Raw genomic sequence first — 26,022 nt, 5'->3', positions numbered from 1 at the left:
GTTGGGCAGCAAAAACCCAAAATCAGAATCCGGAAAGCAGCAGCTGCTCTCTAAAATACTGAGAGCTTCGGTTTCGGAAAAGCTTAAGGACTTACTTGGAGACATCCCAGAACTAAATGAAGAAGAAGATAATAATGATGTCATCCAAGACCTATCTGTACCTCCACCCTTTTTCTCTTAAACCTGAAATGGTTTTTTTTTTCTTTTTTCATTTGAAAAAAAATAAAATTATTGTTTTGTAGGAGTATGTAACTCTGCTTATTTCTAATGGGAAGACACAAAATCAAGCAAAAATCCAGTTGGAGCCATTTCTTGGTGATGCCAATACTGCCCTTTTTGTTTCTTGGTTGGTAGCTTCATTTGTTAATACTTATCTTGGTTCAGATTTTTTTAATTAATAGTAGAATGATTGTATCAAAAAAAAAAAAAAAGACGATTGTTTTATTAGTCGAGCATGTAGTTAAGAGGAGATGTTGGCCAAATCATCAGGATCCAATTTAATTGCTACAGTAAATATACAGTGTTGATTTATTATATTATTTATTTTTCTTGCAGCTTAAGATTTCTTTTCTCTTCTTTTCTTCTGTTTTTTTTTTTTTTCTAGCTTAAGATATTTGATATTATTTTGCTAGATTTTACTAAAATATCTGTTAATTTATTTGATTTTTGTTTGTCAAGGCTCTGGGAATTTCTTTCCAAAAATTATATGAATCCGAATGCATCATCAGATGTTGAAAATGCCACTGGTGATGGTAATGCTACTGGCAAGAAGCAGGTAAAAAATAATTTGGATAAACCACTACCAATAAATACTACTGATAATAATAATAATGATTTTTTTCTTAATTTATTTAATTTTTCATTAGCTGTATTTAATTTGTATAATGGTAGAGTCAATTACGTGTCCTTGATTTTGTGTCTTCAGGCAAGCAAGAGTAGTCTTATAAAGCCTTCAGATGATTCTAAGCAACTTTCCGAAGGTGTCAAGTGCCCGGATGACGACGACTTATCTTCGGAGTCTTTGGAGGAGGGAGAGCTGCCAAGAACTCACCATGAATCTATCAAAGAGTTTGAAGAGTCGGAAATTGGTTATGGGGACTCCTTAAAGTGCACATCTTCTAGAGTGGAGGCATGTAGTGGAGATTTGGGTGTTGGTGGTGAAGAAAGCACCCCGGACAAGAAGGTTTATACAAGTGAGCCTTCTTTCTTAATTTCTCATAGTTGATACATTATTCAGGCTTTCTAATTATATGTAGCATGCGCCTGTCATCAGAACAAACACAATAGCTTGTCTCTTAAGCTCTTAGTTTGACAAAAGGGAAAGGCGCCTTTTCTAGGATTTTGCAGTTATATAGTGCTGATCATTATGTTGTGCAGCATTTGGAAAAAATATAAGGCGTGCTTGTTGTTTTTGTGTGTGTATGATATCTATGGTATGCTTGTTACTTGTTACTTTTCCCTTCCATTGACATGATGGACCAACATCCTTCATGATTGTCCATCTATTATGTATGCATAGCAAACATGCATGCAAAGGCTGCACATGATTTGCAGTTAATCTGTAGGAATCTCTCTAACGCAGTTAGCTGCAAACATCATCATCATCATCATCATCATCTGATCCAAACTTCGGTGTTATTTTTGTTTTCATGTAGGAAGCCTTCGGTGTAAGAAACTTGATGTGGCTAAGGTTGCTGGAGGGAGGCTTTTCACTAGGGCAGCAGCTGATACAATACTTCATCAGCGTGCAAGGGTGCATGGTAACGTGTGGGACAGACTGGGAAAGCTATCTGAAGGTGGAAATTGTGCAAATGCTGACATGAAAGGCGTTGAAAAGATCAAAGAGGACGTATTTAAATGTTATGGAGAAAGTACCGAACGAAATCATTCAACACGTTCTCTTCATGGTCGTAAATTCTGTGGAAGATTGTCAGAAAATTTTGACATCAAGACTGGAGCGAGTAAAGATGGTCACAAGAGACAATTCAGCGATATAAATTCTCATCAATCTGGTGTTTCCGATTCTATGGATTGGGAAGAAGAATTTCTTAAAAAGGTGAGAAGATTGTTGCCTGAAGAAGATAATGGTGTGCTGGGTGAGAATAGTGTTTCTTCAGGAGCTGAAACACCGAAAAGCCAAAAAATGGGTAATGCATCTAGCTCTAATGCTTCGACTAGTTCAAAGTTAAAGAAAATGCCCAAAGAAAGATTGACTGGGGAGATTTTGGAGTCTCCTGTGACTGCAGTTTCATATAGTACTCCTGTGACTGAGAAACCTTCTTGTAAGGACAATAGCAATGCAACTGCCAATCTCATGCCCGTGCACAATGTAAGAAAAAGAGCTCATTCTAAGAAAATCATCAGCTAGTTTCTGGTAGAATAAGAGTTCCTCTATGAAGCTGAAATGTGCTTCTGATTTTTTATTTTCTTATGTAGCAACTGATGGATATGAAACTAAGACTGGAGCATCTTGAAACGGAAATTGCTAAGCTCCAATCGAAGAAGGTAGAGAAAAAAGAACAAAGTTCATCTAAATCTGGTAAGAGAACTTCATGCAAGCAACCTTTATCAATCAGTAAGTTGCAATGACTGTTGCGTTTTTGGTGAATTGGGTGTTCCTTCTGGTTATATTGTGATGTGTACCTTCTCTTATTTTCGTTGTCCAGAAGTGGAAAATGAATTATGTTTAGATACCATATGATCTTAGGTCATAATCATTTTTCTAGGTTAAACTCTTATGACTGATTGATCGGAGTAGTTTCTATTTATTATGAGTTGAATAGGAAACAAAAGCTTTAGAAATATGAGTCATCTGTTACTTGTCATCCTTTGCATGTTCAAGATCCTTTGAAAGTACCCTAAATTAAGAGCTTGTGGAATCCATTAAGAGCAGCTTTTATTATGTTATGACACGCTGCATGAAGACTTTCATTATCTGTCATTATTATTTTGTTGGTTAAGCAGTTTGTGAAGAACAAACTTACAGCTTCAATGCTAAGAAATTGGGGATGCTGAAATCAATGTGGAAGACTTGCACACGAGGTTAGAAATGAAAATATTCTGGTAAGAGTATTTGAATTCTTGAATGGGTGAATCAATTAAAAATTTGGTGTTGACACAAGATATCTAGACCAACTTAATAGCGTGAAGATTGTTGGTTGTAAAAGGGCCTTGCTAGAAAAAGAAAAGGGAAAGGACTTTATTCTTTAGTACTTTTTAAGATGGCTTTTCACAGATTTGGCTGTGAGAAACTTGTCTTGATAGTTTTGATTTGAACATCTTCCAGCATCCCATGGTAAAAGGCTATTTGGCTCTCAAATGTTCATATTGACTAGATATATTAATTAGATACTTCTAAATGTTAAAGCTGTCTGTGCAAGCAAATAGACTGGAACCTATCGTGATTTAAACTTGGCCAAAATTTGCTTCTTTTTTGCTAGAGTCAACGTGTAAATTATTGTCTACTGAATTCTTTTTTAAATTGATGCTAGCCGAAGGCTTCATTCAATTGAGTTGATTGTTTGTTTATAATTACTTTAATTAGTATTCTGTTGGGGGCTTCAGAATCAAACCTAGTATCTATACAACTTCGCAACATCCTTTTCAGAAAGGCATAAAAGTTGCTGATTTTTAAAGGATCCGTATATGCAATAAATGATTTTAAACAGGACGTCACTTTTGCTATTTGCAGGTTCCATTTATCATCTCGAAGGGGATGAATCAAGAACTGTAGTCGTGAAAAATGTAAAAAATGATGAAGAGTTTCCTTTGTAGATCTTGCTTCCATCCTCTCTTCACTTCTCCCCAATTTCGATTAATTCAAAGTAACCATACCGTCTTTTCCTGTGACTTACCAGGTGCATGTTGCAGCAACTAGAGAAGACCTAATATCCTACTTTGCTAAGTGTGGAGCTGTCGATAGAGTTATTAAACTGACTGACACAGTTGGCATTAAACAAAAAGCGTACAAATCGACTAAGCGACTTTGTTGCACTTTTTGCTTTCATAATTATCGATCCCAATTAGTTAAAATAATAATAAGCTATCTTTGTTTCTCAGGTATGCCTATGTTACTTTTACTAGCAAGCACTCGGCAGACAAAGCACTGGCATTGAGTGGCGAATCTTTCTTTTCCCGGATCATATGGGTTAGTAGCCATTATTTCTTTGTGAGAACTACAATCTATTTCCAGAGGATATTTGACTCAAGCTTCCCGTCATTTATCACTTTAACAAACCATCTTTAAGGAAACCACTTGGGAGTTACTATTCTTATTCTAATTGAGAAAGAATCCGATGCATCGTGATGTTCTGTTCTTGTATATCATGAAAGTGGAGAAATTTCAAAATGAACTGCATCCACAGTCCATGCTCTCGAACATCTGCCCTTTAATTTTGACATGAAAAATTCTATGGCTGCATGAAAGACATGCAATGAGTTATTGCTAGCTTTGATTATTATTTGTTCCCTGTACAGTCTCTGTCTATTTCTCTCTCACACTGTCTTTGTGTCTCCGTTCTGTCACTACATTATTCAGGTCAGAAGGACAGGGGAGGTATTAGAGAAGTCCAGATGCACCCCTGATATTGGAAGGGGAGACTGTTCCACCACTACTGCTCCCATTAACAGTGGAAGCAGCAGCAGAAGGCCTACAAAGTATACGCTTTAGTGACAATAACTGCATATGAGAAACCTAGAGCTCTGGCAAATGCAATTATCCACTCAACAAACTGCATATTTTCCTGCGTTCTTCAGCTTGCAATAAGCAACTTCAGTCTTCAGGTGTACGGATTGTTAGAAAGTAATCGTCTTCAGAGGGTATTGACAAGAGGATGGCCTCTTGACAATCTGTTTACTGCAGAAGTTTTTGTTCCCGACTTTGGATATAGTAGTTCAATCATGCCAGTAAAGAAATACGTGGAAGTCTCAAGCAATTTTGCTAATCCCAAGAAATGGAAGAACTAAATTAGGCAGAACTTACTATCTCTGTAGGAGGACATTTTTACTTAATTGCATAATTGCGTACACGGCTCCTCTAGCTCTAAGTAAAAATCTCCAGTTTAGATATATATATTTATAGTGATGTATAATATATATTATACACATTGAAATCCAATTTTTTTTCCTTCAAAAAAACTAAAACCAAATAAAGACAAGCGTCAAGTTAAAGCGTACTAGACAATATCTCTTCGCCAAATCATTGGGAATGTTCAAAAGCTGAAGTCAGGAGAATATATAGAAAATTTTCAACCTCTTTCATCATTTAGCTCTCTTTATTCATCTCAAAACTTGCAAGAGAATTGGAAAAACTATGACTATTATTTGATTAATTTTTACACTTTGAGGCTTAGCATTTCATGTTTGTGATTTTCTGTGCATTCTGATCTTGATTAGTCTCCATGTTAAGAAGAAAAATATAAAATAATTAGTTTTATTTTTGTATTATGATTTTACTTACAATAAATTATTTGTAATTTCAATTTTCTTCCCTAAACTAGTATTATATATATGTGTGTCATGATTATACAATGTCTTATCTTGAGTCTACACTTACAATAGACCAGATTATTACTGATATTTTTTAAGGTTATTCAAAAATTATAGCTTATAATATTTAAAGGTATTATTAGAGATACTTTAAACTACACTCGAGAAGGTTGAGTTTCTCCAGTAATATTGGAAGAGTTGGTGGAGATGAAACCTAAGACATGATTTAAACATCCATATGATCTATAATAATGGAGGATAATCCAATTCATTATTCTTTTGGTTAAGAGATTGAGTACATTCAAATTTAAGTCATTGAATTTTTTTATTGGATTTTTGTTAGATTTTTACTGCTTTGTAGGTTTTAAGTACATTTTGATTAGGGTTTTATTATTTATATATAATTTTTTTAATATTATAATGAGTGGATGATGAATTAATAAAAGAGTTACGTACTTTTGTTTTTCAACCCCCAATTTTCCTCTATTCTTAAACTTTTTTCTTTCTTTTCTTCAGCTCAGTTTCTTATAATTCTTGGCTTTTTACTCGTCCCCTCTTACGTCTCTCTTTTATCTTGCATCAGCTCCTCACTGTGCTACGAAGAAAGCCATAAACCATGTTTTGGATCATAAGTTATAGAAAAACCTCACGGTCATTACCAAATCTGCAAGGTGTTTGGATTTGCCTTTAACTTGACCAGTGGAAGATTTTTCAAGAACAATCACATGTCTGCCCTTCACTGAATCCAAAAATATAGAAATAGAAACATCAAATTAATCTATGTTAAACGAAGGAGGGAGCCATACCAGTTCTTCAACAAGCTTGAGTACATGAGTAATCAAATGCAGAATGCAGACTACCAAGGGGAGCTTAATTGTTCTATCTAACATATGATTACCAATGGTAATGTTTTTAGAGCCAAATCGAGGCCCCTCTGTACATTGTATTTACATAACTTCTTACCCTCATTTTTTTGATTTGTTAGAAGAAAAATATCTACAAGTTAAAATTGTGATCAATCACTAATATTCATATGTTAACTATGGGTGAAAATTGAAGCAGGGAAGGATTACTAATTAGATGAAAGTTAACATCGAATATGAAAGAATCCTGTCAATATTGTGCTTTTTGTTTAGGAGTTTTTGTTTACGGTTAATTTGGGGTTTAGAGTATTTTAGAGTTTGGTGTTCTTCTAAAGTGTGGATCTTGTCAATATTGTGTTTCTTGTTTAGATGATCAAACCTACTGAGACCTTGACTAGGCCTTGTGCAAATTTACAAGCATGTTTGTTGCATCAGGTTTCCTTTCGGATCTTGTCTAAGCCTAGCTTTATTAGATCCAAAACAAGGCAAACTAGACATTCCATCCCCATTTTTTCTCTCAATATCCACCAGGCATCTAATATGTATGTTCTTTTTCTTTGGCTTACGAAGTAGAAAAGAGCAGGACTTGGATGGAAAGTCAGTCATTTCTCTCCTCCTTTGTACAAGTATCACTCGGTGCTAAGTGTCGTAAAATATAGCTTATATCCCCACCAACACACCGAACTGGCCGTCGACCAATCCTAACTGCGACATCAACAAAACCAGTAAAGACCACCATCAATACGGAGCAAATTTGAAGGATGGAGAATAATCTTCAAAGCCCGCTCCATTCATGGAGGCTGAGACCTGCACCCCAATAAGGCTTTCATCTTACAAAAGTCAGTTTCTTCAACACATGGTATCAGTAAGTTATCTGGCAATTCAGGATTCGTGAAAATTTTGGGTGATTGTGAAGTGAATGGGCAACTAACTTTATTTAATATCAGAAGCAGGAAGGCAAGGAAAATTAACAAAATAATTAAGGTTGGTCACAATTTAGTGAATCACTGCAAAGTTCTGGTATAAAGTAGAAATGATAGATGGAGCAGTATTCTTATCAAACCAATAAAACTATGCAAACATACAACAACGCAACTGGGCAAGTCTTGTTAGACGAAATTACATGACAAAGAAAGCTAGAAATTGCGCAAAAGTTTTTTTTATGATCCTTTCAAATGAGAAATTGAACATGACTAACATGCACTTTCAGTCACAGCAAGATTTACATTACACTCATGGACATTATCTGACGAGCAAGAGCTGGATCTTGCTGCAAAAGTTCCCTCAGGTTGTTCTCAACCTCTGACATATGCTTTTCCAAGTATTCCTTTGATGTCTGTCCAAAGCATAACAAATAGGATCATTACCACTAAGTTCTCAAGGAAGGAAAAACAATTATGTTTAAAGTAAGACTAGATTAATCAAAAGGGTACTGCTTCAAAGGTTGCTTACAAAAGTTATAGAAGATTACAGCCAAGGACAGTGTGAATACAGACCAAACTAAGCAGCGGAAATATTGGTACCTCACTCATCCACAACTTAAATTGCAATTTCCATTAGTACTAATAATCTAACATGGCCAGCTGAATAACCTGTTCAAATTGTGCAACCTGGCCTTCTTGTGCATAAACTAGGTAATTTTTCGTTGTCACATGTAGATTGAGACTTCAACTTTACATAGCAACTGCATATCTTAATTTTCTTTTGATTTTATTTAAAGCTATGCACAAGGGTTTCATACTTGAGGGGAAATAATTTTTGCAATTTTCCAGCTAGTCAACTAAATTCAATACAAAAACACATTTGAAAAGAAGACAATACAAGGTAGATCAAGAAAAAAACTCCAGCATAACTGGGAATAACTCATAATAGTTCCAGTTGCAGATCACCTGCAGACATTCATAGGTATTTGTCATTGGGTATAAGAATCTAGACTTTAATTCATGGCCCTACTGATTGTAACTCAAGAGGGAAAAAATATTATCGCAGCACATCTGATATTGAATACGCAATGAGCCAATAAGAAAAAACTGAATTCACATAACAGTTTTAACAAACAGTAACTCTAAAATAGATTTAGTAAATACAATGGATGAAAAGAAGGAACAGAACAGAGTCCAGGGTAGGGTGGAAATGGAGTTGTTTTGCATGTAGAAATGGATGATTTTAACACAAAAGTGTGTGTCTGCGTGAGAGAGACAGAGAAGAGGGGGGCAGGCAGATTTACCTGTAGTGAGGATATTGCAGTCTCGCTATCCTTGAGTTTCTGCTCCTGTTCACTCATCAATACTGACTTTGGCTCCAAAACAAACCTGACCACCATATGACAAACAAAGTATGAGTTTATAACAATCAGCCATCTATACAAACAGCCAATAAATCATGATTCAGCCTGATCGGTTTGAGTTATGCATTACTCACGTTCTCCCTGCAAAAGAACAAAGAGATAAATATCAAATCAGCAACTCATCCGCAGATACAGAAAAGCACATATAATCCAAAGAAACCAGCCCATGATTGATATAGAAATAAGGCATGACAGGACATCACACAAAGTGGTTTGCAGTCGTAATTAAAGAAGCAAACCCGACCATAATGTACTAATGCATGCCTATAGTAAAGTGTCTGCCAACTTACCTATAGATTTGTATGTATTTGTATCATCAGGAACTTGCCGCAGCTCTTCCAAGGTTAAGAAAGCACGCTTCTTTTCTCCCTCCTTGGTTCGTATCTGGTTCTGGACCTGAAAGCCAAGAGATAACTCACTCTATTCCGGTGTAAACTAATCTTTCAACAAATAAATATGAATGACAAAGGAATTCGCTATTAAACCAAGCAAGATGATATAAACATCACTAATGTACTGTAAACACCAAAGGAAACAACAAAACAACAAGCAATAGTACATATAGACCAGCATACTAAATTTAGTTCAGGTGCGAGCGATGCAACTTGATGCGCTACATCCACCTAAGCTAGGAATATATTGTTCGGACATGGAGATGTTATCCTGAGCTAAATTTTCTACCAGTCATAATTTAAAGTTCTAATCCACTGTAACAAGTTATCTTTTTTAAACTGTAAAGTTGCAGTTGAAAGAAAACCCCTTTCAAATCCAGCAAGAGAATGTCATACAATTGCATCCAAACTATCCTACAATAAATTCAACCAAGCACAGGGGGGGAAAAAAGAAAAAAAATCCAAATTACCTGCTTGAATTTAGAAGTGGTCTCAATCATGCGACCTTGAAGCTCTAAGAAAGCCTGTTTAGTTTGTTCCAAACATAAAACAACAATCAGATCAAGTTGTATACTTAAAAAGGAAGTTGACAATTTGATCCTATAATGAGTTTTTATCAGTCTATTTATCATGTACAGAAGAAACCCAGATGCCAAAATAAAAACTTTGATAGATAGAGATGGAGATGAGACTTACAGTTCTGTTGGCTTCGTCTGCCATTGGAGAAGTGTAAAGTTTCAGGTTTTCAAGAGTGGAGCAAATAAGAATAAGGAAGATCCATGTTAGGGTTTTTATGGATCAAATAAAGAACCCATTTGATTCTGACGCACTTGGCCCATAAAAAGTTTTTAAAGGCCTTGTTATCAACCGTTATTTTATTTTTTTTAGATATTTTTTTATCATGAATTTTTGGTTATTACTATAATTAAAAAAAAACTTTAATTAGTTTTAAATATTTTAAACTAATTATAACATATTTTACACTAGTTATAACATCAAATTATAATCCTCAATCAACACATTTTTAAATAATAAAGTTAAGAAAAAATATATATATATTCAATTAAAAATGACAAAAAAACCTAACTCAACTTGACTAACTTGTAAAACTCACGACTTGCGTCGTGAGACCATAATGATCCCATAAAAAGCAAACCCAAAAAAAGCTATGAAGTTCAATTTGCAACAAATCTAATCTTGAATTATTAAGTTAAGAAAAAAATAATAAAAAAAAAAGATTTGAGTCAACACAACTAATTTGCAAAAGTCGCGATCTAAGTTATAAAATCGAGATAACTACATAGAAAGAAAATTAAAATAAATTATAAAGTTTAATATCTAATAAACTCAATATCAAATGATAAAATTAAAAAAAAAAAAACCAAGTTTAAAATTTTAAAAAAAAAAGTCTTAAGAAAATTTATGCTCCAAAATGTAAACGTCTTTTTTTAAAACTAAAGTGTAAAAGACCTTGACATTTCACTGTAAAAGTCTAATACCTAATAAACCTAATGTTATAGGATAATTTGTTTTTTTTTTTAAAAAAAAACTAAGTTTAAAATATAAAAAAATCCATAAAAGTTTAAGGAATAAAATATAAAAGTCCTTTTTTAGAACAAGAGTGTAAAAAATCTTGGCTTTTCATTATTCATTACTATAAAGAAATGCCAAGATCTTATAGTAAATGTTAATTATATTCTTACAAAACATGATGCATAGTCTGTTTTTATAGTTATTTTTATGTAGGAATAGTTAGTTAGTTACTCGATTAAAAAAATATTAGTGATTTATAATTTATTTTAAAAAATAATATTCAATATTAACAAAAGTTAAACTAGTTGGGAAAATACGGGGGTTGTAGACTCATTGGCACTATTTATCAGAACAATATAATGACATATTTGCCCCTCCGACCAAAAAAAAAAATAACTAACTCTTTAGGATATTAAGGTCTTTTACGGGGAGCATTAGTCATTTTCAAATTTATTATGGGCAATGGTGTTATTTCTCATTTAAAAAGCACAATGAAAAGATCCAAATGCTTTTAAGAACAAAAATTTTAATATTAGCATCAAAGGAAATTTAGTGCTTTCAAAATGATATTTTTTCATTATTATAATTTAAGGTGACGGCCAAATTTATATTTGAACAATTATAAAAATATAAAAAATAATCAAAAGAATAATTAAAATGACCAAAATATTATTAGAAGTTAAAAACCAAACTTAGCCTTAAGGTGTCTTTTCATCTTTCTCTAAAGGTTTTGGTTCGTTATTAACATTTTATATGAAGGACAATTTGGTTTTTGACTGAAAAAACCTAAAAAGGACAAGTGAGTATATGACATCCAGAGGCACGTAGAAGATGTCAACATACTTTGAGGGGAACGTATGATGTCTTCGAGTGTCCAAAATGCACTTTTTGTATTGTCATTGAAAACGACATCAAATCCTTTTTTTTTTTCGACAAAGGTGATTTGATTTGTTTTTGTTAGGCTATTTTTTTCTTTTCTCTCTCATCCTCATACGAAATATAGTTTGACCTTTCTTGTTGTCAGTATTTCAACTTTAGTTATTATTATTTTTTATTTTTAATTTTTGGTTTTGGCTTTTTTGTAGAAGTTTTATTTATTTTCAATTTCATCCTTCAATCCCAATTTATAATATATTATATTCTCCAATTTGGTCCTTATTTTTTTTATTTCCACTTTTTTTCTTGGCTCTTTCATAAAAGATTTATTGGTTTTCAATTCTATCCTTCAATTCAAATTTATAATAAATTTGATGCATATTAGATAATATTGTTTTTAATTATTAAAACGATAACATATTAGACACATATTTTTTAATATTAAAACGATGATATATTGGATTGATACAATGTATTAACCTGTTAAATTTACAATTCGGATCATTAAACCATAATAACCTCAATAAAAAAAATTAAAATAAATTATAAAATTCAATTCTGAATCAATGTAATATTAAATAATGAAATAAAAAAAATTAATTACAAATAATAACAAAAAAAAAAACTGAGAATGAAAGGTTATTTTATAGTAAAGGGTATTGTGCCATATTCTTATAAGAATTTAACTAACATTACAATTTATACATTCTGATTCTGCAACTTATTTTAAAAAATATATATAATAATTTAAATCAAAACCAGCATTTTGACAGTGATATATGATGTTCTTTTCTGTTGTTTGTAATAAAAGAAACAAAATAAATGAGTTAGTACTCCAAATTCCAAATTCCAAATAGAAGTCTTCAGGTTTCATTCTATATATAAAAAAAACAAAAATTCAACATCTCCTACATGGTCATACCATACAATGTGAAACCTCAGAAATTTTGCATTGAAAGCTCATGTCAAGCTGCATAGGTGGACAACCCACCATGCCATATGTCATACATATGGCATGGTGGGTTGTCCACCTATGCAGCTTGACATGAGCTTTCAATGCAAAATTTCTGAAGTGAAAAAAATGCTCCTTAAATATGGAAATTTAATGGCAAAATTAGTGTATAACTAATTAATATTGGGAGGAGGAGGAGTGCTTGTTGCGTAAAAATAATAAGTAATTAAGGGCTTAAAAAGCTGGGTCCTACAAAATGGGGCCCGCTTGCTTTGGCGTTTTTGGCGGCTATTCTTACAAGAAATCACCAAAACTCATTATTTCATTACCAACCATGCTCTTGCTCTCTCTTAAAAGACACAAAGATACTTCCTTTTTATTCTCTTTCTCTCTCTGCCCCTTTATCCTGTTGTCCTTTGAAACTTGACAACTTATTGGTTCTGTTCCTGTTTGTCCCCTTAGAAAATCCTTACATTTCCTTTTTTTTTTCATTTCACTGGTTTTGCTTTTTTGTTGCAGCAACCAAAAAGAGAGTTTTTTTTTTTTAATGTACATTTTTATTTTTTTTTGGGAAAGAGACTAATGTGGGCGGGCTTGGTATGTAGTGAATGGGAAGATGAAAGGCAATAAATCAAGATTTGGTCTAAGGTCAAGATTAATGGGGATTTGTTTCAGTACTGATAATGACAAAATCCCACAAGAACGACAGCGGTTATCTTCCAAGGGAAACCAAGGTAATACTTTTAAAGTCCACATTTTTTTAGTTTTTGTCTATGTTATTTTTGCTGTGTTTTGTGTTTATTGCCTTTTGATTTCTTAGTGCATTGATTTGTTTTTTCTAGGCATAGTTGAGGAAATGGGTTTCATTTGGTTTTTTGTTGGTCTTGTTGTTATGCCAGTGGTGTTTTGAGCAACAAAATGGAGCATTTTAGTGAAGTGGATTCATTGATTGTAAACTTGAAAGTGTTTGTATGCAGTTTAATGTTGGCTTGAATTAACGCTACTTTGTCAATTTAGGAAATTAAGAGATGTAGCTTGTTGATGTATTCTGTTAATTTGCGATACTTAATAGCTTTACAATTCATAAAAAGTTTCTAACTTGTTAAATACTACTTCAATTGTCCTTTACCAAAAGTTTAGGGTTTGTTGATTTGTGTGCGTGTTAAGTGAATGTGTAGTATTTTATCTATAACTGTTCTTGTGAAGAAGCAGGGCGCGACTACGACCACTCACCAACTATATCAAATGGGCCGGAGGTGGTTGAGATCAAAAGAACAAGTAGCATCCCTTCAATTCACAAGAATGTCACAGATCTTCGTAATAGTCCTGGTTATGTCAATGTTGATATCTTTACATACGAGGAAATGACATTGGCCACTAAGCATTTCCGACCAGATTATATTCTTGGTGAGGGTGGATTCGGAGCTGTTTATAAAGGAGTATTGGACAAGAGTGTAAGGCCTGGTTACAAGACCACATATGTTGCCATTAAGGAGCTTAATCCTGATGGGTTACAAGGTGACAGAGAATGGCTGGTATTCATCTTTTCTTACTTTCTCAGAATATTTATCTTCTCTAAGTTATGATGTTACTAATTATCAACTCTGGTTTCTTATTTACCGTTTCCTCCATAAATGGCTGGTAGTTGATGGACTCAACTTTCTTTTAATTTGGATTAGGAATATTTTAGTAGGCTTATTTGGGAGACATAGTTATGTATCTTTTGATTTGTGTCAGTAGGATAATAACTCATATGGATGTATTTGAGAATCGAGAGTGAAATGAAAAGAGACTGAAATCTTATTTCATATTTTACTGTGCTCAAGAAATGAATTTACCTAATTGGATGCAAGAAATCTTCTATTAGTTAGAATGGAGATGGGGATATCAAAGAGCAATATGTATATATCTATCTCTTGAGAATGCTCATTATTGTTTGAGGGAAGGAAATTGGATAGTCATTACAATTTGGTATTGTTGGTTACGTACAACATAGTTAAACGATGGTTGTTTGCCATTGGGCGAAAAGTAAACTTGTTTTTCTTGTGTAAACCATTCTGTCAAAGATGGCATCTAGTTGCTTGTATTCATTGTATCCTGTTTGCTTTGCAGGCAGAAGTCAACTATTTAGGTCAACTAAGTCACCAAAATCTTGTGAAGCTCATTGGGTATTGCTGTGAAGATGAACACAGGCTGTTGGTCTATGAATACATGGCAAGTGGGAGCCTGGAAAAGCATCTTTTTCGCAGTAAGTGGCTGTTGAAATTTTGAATTTATGGTGCCTATAGGGAGTGAAGTTTTGTGTACAGTGTGGTGAGGAATCTTATACATTAGCAAATAATTAATCAATTCAGAAGCATATGACTGATCTAAATTTTAACATGACTATCTTTAAATAAATACATAAAACCTATTAGGGTATTCCGTAGCTTGCACTGTTGATGATATGATCACGGATGCTTTTATGTTTTCCAGTTGGAAATATGTAAGGTCACATGCTTTATAGCCACTTAAAATCTCATAAACTTAGTAGAGTCTAGAATCATTATGATTTATGGGGCCTTTGCAAATTGTTCATGTTCCCATTTATTTTCCTATAACTTAACCGCTTGATGCCTTTTTTCATTTAAAAAACATCAATGATGAGTCTTAAGCAAACCTCCATGGGATGGAGCATTACAACATAGAACAGAACTGAAATGGAGGCTCAACAGATAATGTGAATGGATTAGCAAATGGACACAACTTTTTAAGCTACGGAGGCCTGATTTGTTTGATCTCATGGTTCAAGTTGTCTATAATAATTAGATAGTCGAGGTGTCTTTAGCGACCAAAGTGAAAAGAAAAACAGAGGAACATTTTTATCCAGGTGGATATTTCTTGTATTAGTATTGGATTATGCTGTCTCGCAATGTTGTTTATTCTATGATACTCTTGATGATTTTTAAGCAGAGAAATAATCCTCCTCCTTTGGAAGAAGACAATTTTTTTTATTTTTCCTTTTTATTTGTTAGGAGTGGGTTGTACTTTGACATGGTCAAAAAGAATGAGGATTGCTTTAGATGCTGCAAAAGGACTTGCTTTTCTTCATGGTGCAGAAAGATCTGTCATATACCGTGATTTCAAGACATCAAACATCTTGCTGGATTCGGTTAGTTATCTTTGCTTCGGTAGTTGTTACGTATCAAACAAATTCATCTTCCTCTTGGTGCCGTTTCCTCCCTTTGAAGTTCAAATAACTGGCCAACTGTACCTTATCTTGCTGAAAATTTGTCTACCTCTAGTGATACATTGTTACATCGACATTGTGGCTTCCTTGAAAGCTGCTGAAAAGAATAAAAATGATCCATGTTTCATGCATGATGAAGTTGTAGAATTTTTGCTTGGGAAGTATTCATATATGAAATGAGATGCATAAGTTAAGTCTTCCCAAAGTTGGTGTTCATGCTTGAGGAAGTTTTCCTAGTTCTGTTGCTGATAGTGTAATAACAATGTGCAGGATTTTAATGCAAAACTTTCAGATTTTGGACTTGCAAAAGACGGGCCGATGGGAGATCATACTCATGTGTCAACACGTGTCATGGGAACATATGGATATGCTGCTCCAGAATATGTAATGACTGGTGAGTGTCTGGTTACATATTGCAGTAATCATTCCATTTGTGGTGATAATTTTGAAATTCTGAAGAATCCCTATTCTCTATTCCAAAGCAAAGAGATAAAGCATAGTTATAAATGTTGTCTTGGTATTGGATAAATGCTGAAGCTTTTCATTTTATTGCATTAGAAAACCAATTTGAATTGGATTTTGTTCGAATGGATCAAATTCTTGTACTTTCTCCAGTGCATAAACAGTGACTGATTGCAGGTGGATTGATAGGCATGGATATTTTCTATTTCTAAAGTTTCTCAATAGTCCAGGACTCGACTTGGTGCTTTTTTTAGGAAAGATGTTTGTATTTGGTACTGAACACATGAAGTAATTTGCAATAGGAAATTAAACATTGTCAATCTATTTAATGTTCAACTGGGATCGTTGATAAGAATTCATGGTTCCACTAAGCTTATATAATAATTTTCTGAGCAGGGCATTTAACGGCTCGAAGTGATGTTTATGGGTTTGGGGTAGTGCTACTTGAGTTGCTTCTTGGAAGGAGAGCAATGGACAAGAGCAGGCCTAGCCAAGAACACAACCTTGTTGAGTGGGCCCGCCCTCTCTTGAACCACAACAAGAAGGTTCTGAGAATCTTAGATCTCAGAATGGAAGGGCAGTACTCATCTAGAATTGCAATGAAAGTAGCCAATTTGGCATCCCAATGCCTTAGCCAAAATCCGAAAGGGAGACCCCTCATGAATCAGGTGGTTGAATTACTTGAGAGTTTCCAGTCAAAGGATGAAGCCGCTGTGTTGGAAACCAGTGGGAGAGGTGTAACCCCATATGAAGTCCCAAGGCTTTCTCCATGCACTCCAGAGAAAGGAAGAAATCAAACTAGAAGTCATGATCATAGAGAAGGGGAACCTTCTCCTTACACTCCGGATGAAGAAGGGAACCGGACTAAAAGTCATGAGCATAGAGAAGGGGAAACTCCTCACACTCCTTCAGAGAAAGAAAGAAACAAAACTAGAAGTCATGATCATAGAGAAGGGGAGCCTCGAAGGAGGAGCAAACCTGCAAATGTAGGGAGCAGAAGTGAGCCCCCAACTGAGAGTGATCTGATTAGCGCTCATGTTGGAATGTTGAATCCTATGACTGAAACGCATCTAGATTGAGCTGAACTTGTACCAATATGGATGGAAGTTGAAACTGTAAGAAATGTCAATCCATTTTGGTGTTTTGAAATAGCAATTATTCTCCATTTCTTGGTATTTTAGATTTTCTAAACAAATATGCTGCTGAAGCATCTCCGTCTCCTCTTCTTACTCAAGTTACAATCATGTGTCAATTTTACTTACAGGAGATTCAGGTTTATGTTTATGGCTGAAGTTAGCATGTCGCAGATGTAACTATTAGCAGCATATTTTACTTTCAGACATGTATAATCATTATAATTTTTGCATTAAAAAGAAGGCAACACCCTCATCTAGCTTGGTTCAGGTTCTTAAAGGCAGGATTCAGGATGCTTTAATGGTGTTTTGATTCTTTATTGATGATTTGGAAGATGGAACAGAAGCCATTAGCTCCATTCATGTCTATCAAATTAACTTAAATTATCACATGAATGTACTTCATCATTTTCATATAATTTCACCCTTTCAAGCACAGTTTCGGTGCTTGATCATAACCAATTGATCTGTAAGGGTGAAAAAAGAGAGAAAAGGACCTCCATTCGGGCAACTTCTTAGGCCTGTAATTTCAATTTGACACTTCTGACTTTTTAGAGTTAACAATCAAATTTACGGGTTTGTTTTGTTTGTATTTTACATTAGCATAACAGGAAAACAAAAATGGTTAAATAATATTGTTTATAAAATATTTAAAAAAAATAACACAGATTAGTGAGTTATAAGACTTATTTGTTACTCGTGAGTTGCATGTGTGCACACAACTCACCAAAAGAGTGTTCCAGAAAGTTTTTTTGGGCCTCTCAACTCTCTACCCAAAAAAACCAACCCAATAATAATCACAATTTAAAACCAAAATTTACAATTCATCTCCCAAAACAATTAAAAAATTAACACCATAAAAAAATGTGTTATCTTATCGATGCTTTCATAGATAATGAATACTGCTTTATGAGCCTCCCGTAATAAAAAAATAAATCTAATAAATAAAAAATAATAATTAGCACTCATCATCTATAAAAAAAGTAACCATCATTTAATAAATATTATATATATAAAAATATTAGATACCAATTGATTCTCTCTCGGATATTAGAGCTTATAATTGAATCGAATTAAGTGAATGCTTTGAGAAACTTTACCATGTAGGTGCAATAAACCAATGTGTTATGGGCAAATATCATTTCATATAGATAACTAGATCAATTGTTGAATGTCACTTTATAAATAGTCAATCTCTCCTTATATTGTAAGGATCTAAGTAAATTACATGAATCACCAATTAATTCCTTTCATGCTTATCTTGATGATTGATATTATATATAATTCATGATGTGTCAAGAGAGGCCAAATTTCCGCATTACCTTATCATGGCAATGCATCTCAACTATGTTAAAACAATATAATAGGACATGTACCAACTACAAATCACCAGCCTCTCAATATATGGATACATCAACATATCAAGTTGAACTAACCTTATTTTGTATCATTTTCCAAGTAATTTCAAATATATTTTGGCCAAGTCGATAGCATTTTAAATATTTTGTGAAGAGACATATTTAATGTAGTAATTAAAAACTCATTACTTTCTAACAATAATATCACCATAACACATAACATTTCAATAGTACGAGACATCTATCAAAATTATATAACAAAATTCAAGCCTAATTTATCAATATTGTAGGGTTAATCAAGGTAAATAATTTATTAACAAAACCTTAACAATAATATAATCAATAAAAAATATATAGCTAAGTAACCTAATTTTAACCTAACTCACAAAAAATTGTTATACATGTTTTTTTAAATTCCTAATCCAAACCCTAACATTTTCAAAAACAAACAATTAATATATATTATAATAAATTGATAGAAAAAGTGTAATACAACTCTAGATGTTGAATGTGAGTAGTGACGATGATGGATGGCAGGGGCGGCGGCCTAAACTTGGTGAGAAAGTTGCGGGTGGAGAGAGAGAAAAGCCTATCATGGTGGATGTGGGGAGAGAGGAGAGGGGCAATAAACAAGAAATAAAAAAAAAATATAGGTGAGGTTATAATTCGTTTGAAGTCGCTAGCCTCGCATTTGATTTGCAAGTATTGGCATATTTCTCAAAAACATTTCCATTTGGGAGACCATATCTCCATAGTGGCGGACTTCAGTTACCCTGCAATCCCTGCTTATTTTGGTTTTAGAACAACAGTCAAGATATTAACAACTAGCAAACTACTCATAAGAGAAAACATCCCAATGCCAACAACCAGCATCAAATCTGACTTCACAACAAACACTTGGCTTCTTGAGTTTACACACAATGGGGAAATGAAAAGTTTTTATGTGGAAGGATCAACACTCCTCGCATGAATCCCCGAGTGGATTGGAAACCATGCTTCTTCACATGGGGCTGAAATTATCAGGAGCTCTTCCCTGCAAATAAAATAAAATAAATGTGACATCTAATTCTTAGCACCAATAAAATTCCATAACATAGAAATATAAATAAATGAGAGCTTATCATTTTACAGGAGCTATACCATTTTGGTCACTTCAACGAGAAGTGCAAATGTTACAGTCTACACGTGCCATAACAGAAGACCAATCATTGATTCTGTACATGACAGGTGTTCGAAGTATTGATTGCTAAACATTGATTAACAGGTAAACTTTAGGCACGAATAGAAGCATGTGGCCAGCACCAAATTACCAAACTATGACACTTGAGGCTTTTAAGATTTGGATACAGTAACAAGGAATCACATGTACTATGTTTAAGTTTTGATTGTATTTCCATAATTTGGACATTTACTTGATTGCCACGACTCTTGGAAACTACTATTGCTCCAAACACACGTTTAGCGTTCAAAACCAAAAGACAAAAAAAAATACTTGCATGGTGAAATGTGCAAATAAATCGAAGACTCCTGAATGAAGAATTTATCATACCCCATAGTTGACGCAACTTCATGGCAAGTTGAGAGATGGATCTTCTCTCAGCTGGATTGGAAAATTCCATATTTACAGCCTCCTGGATCGCACAAAAGAATTCTCTTTTTGTTTTTGCAGAGAGAATAATATAATCAGGTCCATTGATTGTGCTCAAGTCCACCAGCTAAAGGGAGAAAATTTCAGAGGGTTTTTATTATAAACTTCAAGCCACTGAAAGTAATTGAAACAAAGTGACAGGGAGTTCAAAAAAAAAAAAAGGAAAGAAAGTATAAGTACTTGCCTGCTGCAACCAAGGGATTATTGAGTTTGTAAACCTCTGCTCTAAGAAGTACGATGCCAAAATGCTAAGAACATCACCAGCAGTCTTGGAGGACAAACTTTCTAGAACAGGACCAGTTCTTTCAATAAGCTCAATCAGAACAAGTTCATCAATGGAACAGAGAGCTTCCTCATAGGCAGACTCTAGGTCACCTTCACATAAAAAGTCTTTCACACATTGCCACACACAATTTTTGCTCTCTGGACCACTTTGTCTAGAATTGGCACTCGAGAGTGGAGCAAAGACAGAATCAACTTTTCTCGCCTGACCCATGCTCTGTGCCCCCTGCCCAGAGCGTTTTTGCATGTCCTTTCCTATAGCATTCCTACTAGTCTTTACAGTAGGATTAGCCCACATCTCTGTGCCATTTTTAGCAGGGTTGATTGGTCTGCTCCTGCTGAAATTTTTTCCCTCCCATATATCAGAATTCTTTGCAGAAAGCAGTGAAGGTTGTCTATTGCGAATATCTACAGATGGCCGAGGAGTGTATGTTGAAGGTCTGGGAGAAGAAACACTTTGATTCTGCTTCATAAGTCTAGAGATAGCTGAATCAGAACGTCTCCCATCTTGCATGAGAACTTGACCTATTCTATCTACTTCATGTTCTAAACCAGACACTTTAGACTGTAATATAGACAAGTTATCCATTACACCTGTTGAAAACACCTGTAAATTTAACTGAATGATTAAAAATAGCGAATAGACTTCACAGCAGGCAAATATTTAAGCCCTTTCTTGATTAGACAGAAAATATTTTAGCAATCCCTCAATAAAAAACATCAGAAAATGGGGAAGCAAAGAGAAACTCAAAAAAGTAGGAAATCATAACAAGCACTCAATATTGACAACATCTACAGCTACATGCATTGAGATAATGAGAGACTGAAGCTTGTAGCAAGAGGCCAGTAGCGGTAGAATTATGGTTAGCAAGAACATGCATACTGGACAGTGGACACATAATGTTTCATAGTTCTAAAGTAGATATAAAACTCTATACCAGTAAAGATATTAAGAAATTCTAATTTTATTTACCTGTAGTAGTTCCATTAAATTCGACTGCTTGTTTTCCATCTCCAAAAGTTGTTTCCGTATGCAAGCCATTTCACTGGCTACCTGTGAACAACATCCATGCAATGTTTGGAAACTGTTCTCTGTAACTGCAGAGTCGATACTTCTACGATCTCGCATCTGTGCAGAGTATATTTGCACCTCACTGTTTATCCCTTCAGATGAAAACTGCTGATTCCGACCCCTCGGCTTGAATGAACTGCCCTCCTCAAGCAAGCCGTGAGAAACTGTGACAAACTTGGTCTCAAAGTTGTTAGTAACTAGGTTGGACACAGATGAAGAGTCTTGCTTGTCATCCATGGGCACATATTCACATCCAATATCTGGAGGACTCATTACATCAGCACTCATCCTTTCTAATGTTTTGGTAACGGAACTACCCTCTGATTCCTCATTTTGAAGATCTGCCAAAGAACTGTTATGCTTTTTTGGGACAGAAATTTCAATATGCCAATTATCTGTTTTGGGATGATGAGAGTCCATATAATTTTGACATGCTTTCGTAGCTGATAAAGGAGCCCTTCTTTTAGTCGAGTCTGAAACTACATTTTTTAGTGTGGCCTCCTTCCGCACAACATCACTTGCACTCGTGACATCACTGTAGTCACCTCCATAGAAGTTTTCTGTATAAAGTGGAAAATAAAATCACCGAAATAATTCAAGCAAGATCAGAAAGACATGCTAGAGGAAGCATCTAAGGGACAATTGTAAGCATATAAAACCACATCACATGGGATTTTCAAGAAACTACAGGATTGTTCTTTAACAAATTAGGTAAAAGACTCCACCACAGCTCACAGTGAAGAATAATAATCAGTATAGAATGATACTCTCTCTAGCTCTTTATACCAAATGCTCTCAAGAATTTTACAAAGCAAATTTCTAGAGGCTTCAAACAAGTTACTCCGGTCAAATACAAGCAAATCTTCCCACCCATCTGAAACTAGGAACACATACCCATGGTAATGTGTTGCATGTTCAGAGTAATGGATTTTATAGAAGCGAATATATAGAAAATTAATTCATAGAATATAAAGAGGAAGAGAGACAGCACCATCTATAGCAGGCTTTGCAAACGTTTAAACATATGGGTTGTGATTTTCTTGCATAAGATACCGAGAGCAATAGTTAATCATGGATTATTCAGAAGGACAGAGGAATAATATTTTGCTTTAGGTCACCCACCATGCAAATTGAGCAAATTGGTGAATCCACTGTTTAGAATGGTTTGCTGTAGCGCAGAGCAGTCCTTATTAATTATGATCTCATCATATTACATAGCTTTGAATAATCAAGCACTGATTAGTTCAACGGAAACTTCCTGACAGCATAAATGCCACAGCTTTTAAATAGAGTTATTTTCCACTTCATATGGCAAAACTAATTCCGCAGCTATTTGAAGTCTAAACAGCAGTTTTCTAGTATCCTGACGTGTCCTTGATACGTCTCTCATCTCTGATTTCTTTCTAGATAGACTTGCATATCTGGCAAGTGGACCTCAAGTCTACTGCTAAAACATTAGTACATCATGAAAAACATATGACAATGCATTTAGATTTGCAAAGGCAAACAAAATAGAACAGTTTATAAACAAACTTAACCTTGCATAAATTTCAAAACATCCATTTTAACACAAGACTCTATTAACGCTTTTAAGTTAATGAGCATGGGCACAAAACCTTTTATAGAAGAACCAGTTTCAGAAGGTTCAGGGGTATCAGACCCTGGAAGACTTTTCCAGTACTGAAGGGCATGCTGTACTGCGTCCCTAACTGGTTTCACCTATAAGAAACACAAAAGGCATTTGAGTAATGCACATAATTCAACAGATGTGAATTCTTCAAATAAAATCTTAATTGACATCAACCTTGTCAAATCGGCATGATTCAAGATATCGGATGGAGGAAGCCCTAAAAGGTCCCAAGCAGGATCCACCACTTGAAGCAATTTCTCCCAATGCTGCAGAAGCTGCTTTGCGTGTTGTCCAATCACTGTTTTTGAGAGCTTCTTGGATGCTAGTCATTGCGGCGGATAGAATATTTTGTGATGGAGCACCTCCCGCCTGAAATAGAGAATAGAAAAATACCATTTTGCAAAGTATGAGTACATGTAACTAGCATAATAGTGCACCCAACTGATTATTTGTAATCATTGACAAATATTTGAGAAAACAACCAGAATGATGCTTCTGTTCAACTCAATTGCTGCTGGTTTTGCCATGAAATGTGGATTCTTGAGCAACTTTATTGTCCGAGCCAACATCCGCTGCAGAATAGAAACTGGAGGATCATGAGAATTATCAATGACCCTCGCCAAGCACAACGCAGAGCCCGACTGCACCTGCTTATTCTGCTCACCCAAAGCTTCAAAAAGCGGCTTGACCAACATAACAAAAACCCCATCACTCTCATCCCCATGGTTACTCAACTTAGCAGCCAAAATACCCATCGTCTCAACACAAGCATCCCTAACAACCGAATCCGGATCCTTAAGCCTCTTAACAACACTAGCAACCATCTTACTCAAATGGGGTCCCATTAAACCCTCATGAAAATTCACCAATGTACCTATCAACCTAACACACTCCTTCCTAACCGCACTCTTCTGCTCCTTATCCGTATCCAAAATACACGAAAGGAACGGCGAAACCCCATCTGGGGTTAAACACTCAGCCATTTTCTCAAGCTCATCAACACCAATCTGACAAGTATCTCGATCAGCAAGCTTTTTCAATGCAACAACCACCTTTTGCTTAAGCTCAAAAACCACTTGCTGTGCACTAACCCTAGAGGACCCTCTAGTTTTCAATTGGGAATGTGCCTCCTTCATCTTGAAATCCTCCTAAATCCCTAACTATACAAAATCCACGCCCTCCTCTCCTCCTCAGGTCACATTGTCAGCTGTTTTTTTTTTTAATAAAAAGAAAGTAACAAAATCTATCGCTCATTATCTATCGATCTATCTATAAGCAAGAAATTTAAAATTGAAGCTTGAACTTTATGACAGAAAAAAAAATTCAAAAACTTCTACTCAGAAAAATGTTTGAAACCCTAACCTTTTCTTGGAAATTGAAAAGTACAGAGAGAGCAGAGCGTTTCATTCAAATCAAAGCCAAAAGAAAAATAGAGAGGAATTTGAAAATAATAATAAATTACTAGTACCCATAAAAAAAGGACGAAGGAGGAGGAGCAAATCTCTCAAGTAAATGTCTGTAAGAATCAACGCTCCCTTTTTTTTCCCCCTCTCTCTGAGAGTTTTTACAGAGATTGATTGATGTAGAGACAGGAAGAGATTATGTTAGTAATTAATTAAGTATTTATTTTCTTTGAAGTTTGGGGGAGAGAGAAAGAGAGGTCTTCAAATTTCGCGCTTAGCACTGTGTATTTCGAATTTTGGGTCGAGGGAGCGTTTGGACTGTGCAGTCTTACGTACTAGTCTACTACTTGATAATGAGCAGTCGTTTTAGTCTTTGCTTTATCTCTTTTCGTCCTCACGTGCAGGCAGTCTCTCCTCCTCACCTTCTTTCAAGAACAACTTTTCAAAATTTGAATTCATTACGTTGATGGATGTATATATATTATAATAAGAGAGAGAGAGAGAGATATTGTAGATATATTATTGTATATTAAATAAGTGAATTTATTTTTTTATTTATTTCATAATTCAAAAAAGATAAAAAATACTTTTAAAATCAAGGTGGTTATTTATATTACTTTTATGTCTGAAATTACTAATTTGTCTCGTATTATTTTAAAAAAATAAAACAACTTTGAATAAAATTTATTTTACTCTGAATCTCAGTCTATTCCAAATTTTTCACTCAAATCTCAACTAAAGTATTCTAGTTTCATTTTATTTTTTTTCTTTTGTGAATATTGGTTTTTTTCATTTTTGTTTTTTTAATATATGTTTGTTTTCTCTAATTTTTACTTTTAACACTTAGTTTATAGTTTATCGAAGACTAGATTTATAATTTGTTGTAATTTTTTTTTTATTATTATTATCTTAGTCTCATGATCCATTTCACAAGTTTGCAAGTTAACTCTGTTAACTTGGGTGTTTATTATCTATTTTTTCAATTGATATTTTTTTTTAGTTTGGTCATTTAACATATTTCATACTTGGTTGATTATGAACTAAGTTTTGTCATTTATTTTGATTTCTTTTCTATGAAATTATCACAGTTTCATGACTCGATTATGAATTTTGCGAGTTAACCCAAATAGACATAGGTTGTTTTTTATATCCTTTTATTTAGATTGTTTTTTTTATCAATTTCATCATTAAAAAATTGATTTTTTGAGAAATGAGATTCATGAATTGTTTCAATTTGTCTTATATGGGATTACCATGACCTTAGGTTGTGAATTTGAAAGGGTGGCTCGAGTTAACCTGAGCTGATCCAATATATTGTTGTCTTAATATTTTAAAAAATAAGATGTTATCTTAAT

At 34.3% G+C, this 26,022-nt stretch overlaps 4 protein-coding genes and 1 long non-coding RNA gene across 7 annotated transcripts; 3 read left to right on the top strand and 2 right to left on the bottom strand.

The window, feature by feature from the left end:
- The first annotated feature begins 884 nt into the window (after positions 1-884).
- On the top strand, positions 885-2,449 carry LOC118053438 (uncharacterized). Its single transcript, XM_073409670.1, has 3 exons — positions 885-892; positions 931-1,193; positions 1,656-2,449. Exons 1-3 carry the CDS (start codon positions 885-887, stop codon positions 2,366-2,368), a joined length of 984 nt encoding a protein of 327 aa, XP_073265771.1. The 3' UTR covers positions 2,369-2,449.
- A 913-nt stretch (positions 2,450-3,362) lies between these two features.
- Positions 3,363-4,869, top strand: LOC140955690 (uncharacterized). Its single transcript, XR_012170094.1, has 3 exons — positions 3,363-3,964; positions 4,060-4,147; positions 4,538-4,869. It is a non-coding gene; the product is annotated as an uncharacterized lncRNA (long non-coding RNA).
- Positions 4,870-7,345: 2,476 nt separating this feature from the next.
- Positions 7,346-9,921, bottom strand: LOC118053418 (prefoldin subunit 1). Its single transcript, XM_035064670.2, has 6 exons — positions 9,786-9,921; positions 9,560-9,613; positions 8,988-9,093; positions 8,772-8,778; positions 8,578-8,662; positions 7,346-7,686 (listed from the first exon to the last, which is right to left on the bottom strand). Exons 1-6 carry the CDS (start codon positions 9,807-9,809, stop codon positions 7,573-7,575), a joined length of 390 nt encoding a protein of 129 aa, XP_034920561.1. The 5' UTR covers positions 9,810-9,921; the 3' UTR covers positions 7,346-7,572.
- Positions 9,922-12,786: 2,865 nt separating this feature from the next.
- On the top strand, positions 12,787-17,530 carry LOC118053417 (probable serine/threonine-protein kinase PBL17). Of its 3 annotated transcripts, none has more exons than XM_035064669.1 (6): positions 12,787-13,184; positions 13,663-13,985; positions 14,563-14,698; positions 15,465-15,601; positions 15,950-16,073; positions 16,538-17,530. In XM_035064669.1, the coding sequence occupies exons 1-6, from the start codon at positions 13,067-13,069 to the stop codon at positions 17,218-17,220; spliced, it is 1,521 nt and encodes a 506-aa protein (XP_034920560.1). In that variant the 5' UTR covers positions 12,787-13,066; the 3' UTR covers positions 17,221-17,530. The 3 variants fall into 3 exon arrangements, with proteins under 3 accessions (XP_034920560.1, XP_034920558.1, XP_034920557.1); XM_035064667.1 differs by having other exon boundaries at positions 13,660-13,985; XM_035064666.1 differs by having other exon boundaries at positions 13,657-13,985.
- A 1,771-nt stretch (positions 17,531-19,301) lies between these two features.
- LOC118053416 (TORTIFOLIA1-like protein 2) lies at positions 19,302-25,004 on the bottom strand. Its single transcript, XM_035064665.2, has 7 exons — positions 23,747-25,004; positions 23,439-23,633; positions 23,251-23,353; positions 21,536-22,194; positions 20,465-21,169; positions 20,182-20,347; positions 19,302-19,665 (listed from the first exon to the last, which is right to left on the bottom strand). Exons 1-7 carry the CDS (start codon positions 24,398-24,400, stop codon positions 19,652-19,654), a joined length of 2,496 nt encoding a protein of 831 aa, XP_034920556.1. The 5' UTR covers positions 24,401-25,004; the 3' UTR covers positions 19,302-19,651.
- Positions 25,005-26,022: the final 1,018 nt, after the last annotated feature.

The sequence above is a fragment of the Populus alba genome, chromosome 6, assembly GCF_005239225.2.
Source record: "Populus alba chromosome 6, ASM523922v2, whole genome shotgun sequence".
Classification (NCBI taxonomy): domain Eukaryota; kingdom Viridiplantae; phylum Streptophyta; class Magnoliopsida; order Malpighiales; family Salicaceae; genus Populus; species Populus alba.
The sequence above is the reverse complement of the archived record's forward strand: the minus strand, read 5'-3'. Positions and strand labels throughout refer to the sequence as shown.

Bases quoted from the DNA above. Each gene is read 5' to 3' on its own strand.
- LOC118053417 (XM_035064666.1), top strand. From the start codon at position 13,067: ATGAAAGGCAATAAATCAAGATTTGGTCTAAGGTCAAGATTAATGGGG. The intron at 13,185-13,656 runs GTAATACTTTTA...GTTCTTGTGAAG, and splicing joins ATCTTCCAAGGGAAACCAAG to AAGCAGGGCGCGACTACGAC. The intron at 16,074-16,537 runs GTGAGTGTCTGG...TTTTCTGAGCAG, and splicing joins TCCAGAATATGTAATGACTG to GGCATTTAACGGCTCGAAGT.
- LOC118053418 (XM_035064670.2), bottom strand. From the start codon at position 9,809: ATGGCAGACGAAGCCAACAGAACT. The intron at 9,614-9,785 runs GTAAGTCTCATC...CAAACTAAACAG, and splicing joins CAGACGAAGCCAACAGAACT to GCTTTCTTAGAGCTTCAAGG. The intron at 7,687-8,577 runs GTAAATCTGCCT...TGCTTTGGACAG, and splicing joins CTGCAATATCCTCACTACAG to ACATCAAAGGAATACTTGGA.
- LOC118053416 (XM_035064665.2), bottom strand. From the start codon at position 24,400: ATGAAGGAGGCACATTCCCAATTGAAAACTAGAGGGTCCTCTAGGGTT. The intron at 23,634-23,746 runs GTTGTTTTCTCA...TCTCTATTTCAG, and splicing joins TGAACAGAAGCATCATTCTG to GCGGGAGGTGCTCCATCACA. The intron at 20,348-20,464 runs GCAAGTACTTAT...TTCTCCCTTTAG, and splicing joins TAATCCCTTGGTTGCAGCAG to CTGGTGGACTTGAGCACAAT.
- LOC118053438 (XM_073409670.1), top strand. The intron at 1,194-1,655 runs GTGAGCCTTCTT...GTTTTCATGTAG, and splicing joins GGACAAGAAGGTTTATACAA to GAAGCCTTCGGTGTAAGAAA.